We start from the raw sequence: 7,229 nt of genomic DNA on the forward strand, positions 1-7,229 counted from the left end.
TAGCGTGTCGCTCAGCAGTTTGGGTCATGAGCAACTTCACTTCAGGTATGTCTCTATGCTCGTTCGAGGACGAACGAATGTTTAAGTGTAGGAGGATGTGACAACCCGGCCGGTCGTCTTAAGAATTAACGCCCCGATCACCTATTAACTTTTTTGCCCAAGTTTATTTCTGCTATTTTGATTTGTCCGGACGTTCGGTTTTGAGTTTCGGGGAGTTTTGGGATACTTAATTCCCAAATGAGAGCATAAGTCTTGGAAAATTGACCATAGTCAGAACAGTATGAAGACAGCCTCGGAATGGAAATCCGATGGTTCTGTTAGCTCCGTTGGGTGATTTCGGGCTTAGGGGCGTGTCCAGAGTGTGTTTTGGAGGTCCGTAGCTAATTTAGGCTTGAAATGCCGAAAGGTCGAATTTTGAAGTTTCAGATTCGATAGTGAGATTTTGATCCGAGGGTCGGAAAGGAATTCCGGAAGTTGGAGTAGCTCCGTAGTGTTGAATGTGATGTGTGTGCAAAATTTCAGGTCGTTCGGACGAAGTTTGATAGACTTTTTGATCAAAAGCGGAAATTCGGATGATTTTGGAAACTTAGGCTTGAATCCGAGGTGTTTTGGTTGATTTGATGTTGTTTGAAGTGTTTTGATGATTGGAACAAGTTTGAATAAGGTATTAGGATATGTTTGTGCTTTTGGTTGAGGTCTTGGGGGCCTTGGGTAAGTTTCGGGTGCCTAACGGAAAATGAATGTGGACTTGGGAAGATTTTTATTGCTGGTATCTGTCATAACCGCACCTGCGGTTTGGGTTCCGCAGGTGCGGAGCCGCAGAAGTGGCTACTACATCGCAGAAGTGGAAAAAGGGAGGGCCAGCATAGACCGCAGAAGCGGACGCTCCTTCGCAGAAGCGGACTCTTTGTCCGCAGATGCGGAAACTGCCGCAAAAGCGAGACCTCTTCTCGCACCTGCGGGACCGCAGGTGCAGCTCATCTGGTCGCAGATGCGAAACTTGATGGACAGAATGTTTTAAGTTCTGAAAATGGGACTTAGTCCCATTTTCCATTTTTACCAAATTGGAGCTCGGGGAGAGGCGATTTTCGGGAGATTTTTGAGAAAAACAACGAGGTAAGTGTTCTTAACTTAATTTTGGTTAGATTATTCGAATCTATTACTAGTTTTGGCATTAAATTTATGAATTTAGTTGGAAGAGTTTCAAAAACCCTCTCAGATAGACTTGAGGATTGAGGGTCGAAATGTTATGGGATTTGGATAATTTTGGTATGGTTAGACTCGTGAGAGTGCGAGGCTTTTGAAAATATAAATTTTACCCGATTCCGAGATGTGGGCCCGGGGGCGTTTTGGTCATTTTAGCTAATTTTGCATATTAGCTTAGAAATTAATTGTGGAATCAGTTACTTAAGGTATTATTTACATTATGAAATTGAATTGAATAGATTGGGGCCATTTGGACTCGAATACTCGTGGCAAGAACGTGATCTCGGGTTGATTTTGAGCCGGTTCGAGGTAAGTGGCTTGCCTAACCTTGTGTGGGGGACCTTTCCCCTTAGGATTGATATTGTGATAATTGAAATGCCTTGTACGTGAGGTGACGAGTGCGTACTTGTGCTAATTGTTGGAAATTCGGTTTTTATTTCATTAAAAATAGCCTTGAATTGTGTTTTTCTTTTCTTGCTTACACTACTTGGAAATTTAGCCTGCTGTTAGACTAGAGTAGCATGTCCACTTGACTAAATTATGCTATTTGACCTAACTGCCTTATTTCTATTATGTGAAGCATGCTAGGTTGGAATTATCTGTTTGATTTTGGGATGAAATTGATTGAATTGAGTTCTAGTTGCTGCTGTGTATTTACTTTGGGACTACGGGACGGTATCCCGGGAGCTCCCCTATATGTTTACTTTAGAACTACGGAATTTCATTCTGAGAGATCCCCCTGCACTTTTACTTTGGGACTACGGGACGATATCCCGGGAGCTCCCCTGTATGTTTACTTTGGGACTACGGAGTTGCATTCCGGGAGATCCCCCTGCACTTTTACTTTGGGACTACGGGACGGTATCCCGGGAGCTCCCCTGTATGTTTACTTTGGGACTACGGAATTGCATTCCGGGAGATCACCCTGCACTTTTACATTGGAACTACGGGATTGCACCCGGTAGATTCCCCAGTAATGAGTATTTATATTTGGGACTACGGATGTGGCATTCCGGTAGATCCCCGCGCATTTAGGAGTTGGACTACGGGACTGCACCCGGGAGATCCACTGGATATGATATTTACATTTCGGGGCTACAGGACGGTATCCTGGGAGATCCCCGGTTGTTATCTCTGTGTTGAGCTGTATTTCCTTACGTGGTTTGTTTGCCTCTGTCCTAGTTGTTGTTGTTCTTTTAATTCTATGTTATTTCTTACTGTTGCACTTATTTATACTGTTTATTTCACATTGTTAACCCTTATATTTTATTTAACCTCAGTAGGGCCCTGACCTTCCTCGTCACTACCCGGCCGAGGTTAGGCTTGGCACTTACTGAGTACCGCTGTGGTGTACTCATGCCCCTTCTGCGCACGTGTTTTCATGTGCAGATTCAGGTACTTTCGCTCAGTCTTATCATCCTTGAGGCGAGGCGCTTCTGTAGAGACTTCAAGGTATATCTTCCGCGTCCGCAGACCGAGGAGTCTCTTTCTATTCTTGCTCTATAGTATTAGCCCTTCTGTATTTTCAGTTCTTATTAGACATTCTGGAGTTAGAGCTGTGTAGTACTTCTTAGCTTGTGATTCATGGGTTTCCGGGTCTTGGATTTATGTGTTGGTTTTTGAGAGTTAAATATGGTGTATGCCGAGCGGCACATTTTTACACTGGTTTTTTCTTATTTCTGTTTTAAAGTGTTTTACTTCCGCAAAATTTTGGTTTTTTTTCCGCAATTTAGGCTTGCCTAGTCGTAGAGACTAGGTGCCGTCACGATGGTTCACGGAGGGCGAACTGGGGTCGTGACACCAACAAGATTTCTTGATGGAAGAAATTCATGCTATGCAGAATAATAAAAAGACTGATCTCTTGAACTTTTTTTCTGCAAAAAAGTTCAAGAAATATCAGATATTCCACTGACTCTGATACTACTTGTTGGGATCGAAATAATCAGGGCGACATGCGGAAGCTAACAATTCCGCACAACATACCACTTTATAATTATTAATTTCGCTGTCGCCCTGATTATTTCGATCCCAACAAGTGGTATCACAGCCAGTGGATCAACAAGGTTAACAATAGTTACAAAGCAAATTCAAACCAAGTTACAGTTTATTGACAATAATGATTTTTTTTATCAAATAAGTGAAAAAATAAAAGTCTAAAGCACTACATATGAAGATTAATTTTCAACCAAAATTTTAGAAATCCTACCGCTATATCTTTAAAAAATAACATCCTTCTTCCTTTTCACGTTTCTTCTTATTAACATCTAAACTTGATTCAAAACTTGCATTTGCTCATACTATTAAAGAAATTAGTGATGAAATCACTGCAACAATTACTGAAATCGAGGAGTCTCCTCCTCAATTGGATACTATGGAAGAATTGTTCCTTGAAATCAAAATGATTTCTGAATCCACAAAGCAGCCACTGACCAAGCTTCTAAATGGTGACTATGGAGAGTATCCAAAAAATCCTGAGATGGAGGTTGTTGCTAAAATAACAGCTTATTTCAAGCGCTACTATGATAATCTACAGCTCAAGCAAGCTCATGAAAACCAACAAGATTTCTTGATGAAGAAATTCATGCTATGCAGAATAATGAAAAGACTGATCTCTTGAACTTTTTTCTGCAATAAAAGTTCAAAGAAATATTAGATTATCCATTGGCTCTGATACTACTTGTAGGGATCGAAATAATCAAGGCATCACGCGGAAGCTACCAATTCCGCACAACATACCACTTTGTAATTGTTAATTTTCGCATGACTCCCTGATTATTACGATCTCAATAAGTGGTATCAGAGCCGCTGGATCAACAAGGTTGACAATAGTTATAAAGCAAATTCAGACGAACTTACAGTTTATAGACAATAATAAAATTTTTTATCAAATAAATTAAAAAATAAAAGTCTGAAGCACTACATGTGAAGATTAATTTTCAACCAAAATTTAAAAAAATCCTACTGCTACATATTTAAAAAGCAACATACTTCTTTCTTCTCAGTTTTCTTCTTATTAACACCTAAACTTTATTCAAAACTTGCAATGGCTCGTAGTATTAAAGAAATTAATGATAAAATCACTGCAACAATTACTGAAATCGAGGAGTCTCTCCTTATTTGGATACTCAGGAAGAATAGCTCTAAAGTTAGTCAATGTCATTGCTAAATAGCTCTAAATTGTTGTAGACAATGAACAAAGCCGACATAGTCGAAATCATCACATAAATTCAAATTTATCACACTCGTGTGGAAATATGTTTGTAGGATTAACTAGAACATTGTTAATAGAGAGACATACACCAGGAGACGAAAGAATATACAAATGGAGATGACTCTGAAGAAAAACCTCCCGTTCTAATAGTAGCACCCAATAGATATAAAGTTTCACCAGTAATCTTTCTTCCAATCTTGACCACCTCATCTTTCGACGACTCAAGCAATTTTACACCCTCTTCAAGCCTTTGCCATTTCTTTGAAATTTCGGGCGCTTCTTCTATCTCATTACTTGTCGTTAGATAATTAGCAATATACTCTTCCATCTCATTATTAATAGCCATTTTCCGAACAGCAGATATCGCATGCAAGGCCATAAAATCCACCTGCCTCGTCGAAAATATCTTCCAGTGTGCAGTCGTCTTCATCTTCAAATCAAAAGCTAGTCGCGCTACATCTAAGTGATTTCTCAAATGTTCAACATCAACTTCTCCAATTCCTTCGATGTTTATTATCGAGTGATTTTTGTTCATAATATCCATAAATGTTGTTTCTTGAGCTAGGAGTCTATTACAACTATCTACATAACATGGATTAATGCAGGTGTAACCTATAGCCAATTTTTCCATCCCAATGATTTCTCGTACCCAATTAATCGATTCATCCTTCTTATTGGGAATCAGGTTTTGCACAGCTCTTCTAGTGGAATCTTGAAGTTGTGGGTGACTATCAAAATGATGCATCAAAACATCGATGATAACTCTTTCTACGCAGTTCCACATTTTGCACACAAACTCCTCTGTCATTTTAGAAATCCCATCGACTTTTTCGTGCAGAAAATTGAGGAAATCAATTGAAAGTCCATTCACCATTATGTCCTTTATATACATGATCTCTTCTATCAAGAAGTCTTCTTTCTTTTCAAGATTCCTTGAATGTAACTGAACAGAATACTGGTCAAGCATTGTCTGCAATGACTTCTTATACATAGTACAATCCTCGTTGTTGTCATCGAACTGATTCCCTCCGGGAAGAATTGTCTGCTGTGACTTCTTAGCTGAAGTCACATATTACATGACTGCTCTCAGTGCTTCAGCGACTGTGCTGAAGCACTGACTTGGTAACTTTTTGAGTTCAGTGACATTCGCATTAAGCCTATCTTTGATTTTCCTTTGGATATCTGTTGAAGTAATCTTCACTTGAATTATCATCAGTTTACGAGCTAAAACTGGAATGCTAACCATAGACTTTTTAATCTTGGATAGAAATTCATGCGTTTCAAAAAGCGTAGCCTCTATAATCTCAGATTCTTTAAATGACTCCAAGTCAATGTTATTCCTGACACAGACATAATTAAATCCCATCGCAGTAACTTTACCAAGTACTAGCTCATTAAGGAACTTATGAGGAGCATTATCAGCGTTGGTCACAACTACTAGAGTTCTTTCACATTTCTTGCCGACTTTCTTAGATATATTCATTGACTCAAATGTTTTAGGCAATGAATCAGTACTGGCTGATAATACATTCAAGATAATCCTGTCCTCGGAGGTTATATAATTCAAAATCATCTGGTGGACTCGCTCATATATCTCTTTATTAGCTTCGTCTAAGGTAGGAATCCCTGGTAAATCCACAATTGTAAGATTAGGAAAACCAATCTTCTTCAGGATCAGAGTCAAAGGGTTGTTAGATATTCCATTTGTTGTTCCAGCAATTGTGTTTGTTGCCTGACTTATTTCTAAGGCTACATACCACTCATCATCATCATCGATACTACTTCTCAGTGTCCTCGTTTCCCCATCAAACTCAAGGGAAACCTCAAGTTTACGACTATGATGATTTTGAAGCTTAATAAGGATAGGAACTCGAATGCAGAAGTGGCCTTTTAGCGGAATTTTGATTCCGATAAGGGATGCAATAAGGCTAGATTTACCTGAACATCTGTCACCAACTAGAACAATTATAGGAACTGGAAGGGGTTGGATACATTGTTGCATCACGTTTAAGCTTCGTCATAACTTATTCGCGCAGTCGAAGATCGGGGGCAGGATTGTTTCATCGTTATATGATGAGACAATGGGTGGTACATAATCATCTTCTTGCTGTGAATTGCTTTTATTTTCACTAATGTCCATTGCTTGTTCTCTGTTCCACAATAAGCATATGCACGAAATCAGTACTGACAGTGGCTGAATCAGGAATTTATACAAGGACATTCCAAGAAAAGATACTCTTTGCCACTTAATTAGACTTTTTTCTTATATAAAACGGATTCAATGTTTTATATAAAAGAATTCGTTTTTATCCTATTATAATATCCGAAATTCATAATAACAACAACAACAACAACAACAATTATAATATCATCCAATTCCGAGAACATTGGACTTTTTCTTAACGCTTCATCTTTTCACTCTGTTTATTCTTCAACTTTCCTTGGTTTCTTTAAGAGTATGTTTTTCCAATTTCATACCATAATGACTCATAATGATAAATTAAGGCATTTAAATTATCAAATTTATGAAGATTTCTAAATTACCAAATAAGAGACTTCATATAAAAGAGCTTTATTCACAACAAATTACAACTATAATTGCTCTAAATGAGACCATCAATTGGAGAAAGTTAAATGACTAGATGAACTTTATTCACAAACTAATTAGTAACCCTAATTAGAGACATCAAGTCCATGGTAGATAGTATATGTTATTTACAAATTAAAATCGGATGACAACCATTTGTCACGACCCTAGTTCACCAATTGTGAACACGTCATGACGGCACCTAGTCTTCACGACTAGGTAAGC

General features: G+C 38.5%; 1 protein-coding gene across 1 annotated transcript; it reads right to left on the reverse strand.

The window, feature by feature from the left end:
* Window positions 1-4,487: 4,487 nt before the first annotated feature.
* LOC109219184 (dynamin-related protein 4C-like) lies at window positions 4,488-6,419 on the reverse strand. Its single transcript, XM_019383623.1, has 2 exons — window positions 5,537-6,419; window positions 4,488-5,476 (listed from the first exon to the last, which is right to left on the reverse strand). The coding sequence occupies exons 1-2, from the start codon at window positions 6,417-6,419 to the stop codon at window positions 4,488-4,490; spliced, it is 1,872 nt and encodes a 623-aa protein (XP_019239168.1).
* Between the last annotated feature and the right edge of the window lie 810 nt (window positions 6,420-7,229).

This window comes from Nicotiana attenuata, unplaced genomic scaffold, assembly GCF_001879085.1.
Source record: "Nicotiana attenuata strain UT unplaced genomic scaffold, NIATTr2, whole genome shotgun sequence".
In the NCBI taxonomy this organism is placed as follows: domain Eukaryota; kingdom Viridiplantae; phylum Streptophyta; class Magnoliopsida; order Solanales; family Solanaceae; genus Nicotiana; species Nicotiana attenuata.

Bases quoted from the DNA above. Each gene is read 5' to 3' on its own strand.
- LOC109219184 (XM_019383623.1), bottom strand. From the start codon at position 6,419: ATGCAACAATGTATCCAACCCCTTCCAGTTCCTATAATTGTTCTAGTT. The intron at 5,477-5,536 runs GTCAGTGCTTCA...ATGTGACTTCAG, and splicing joins TGAACTCAAAAAGTTACCAA to CTAAGAAGTCACAGCAGACA.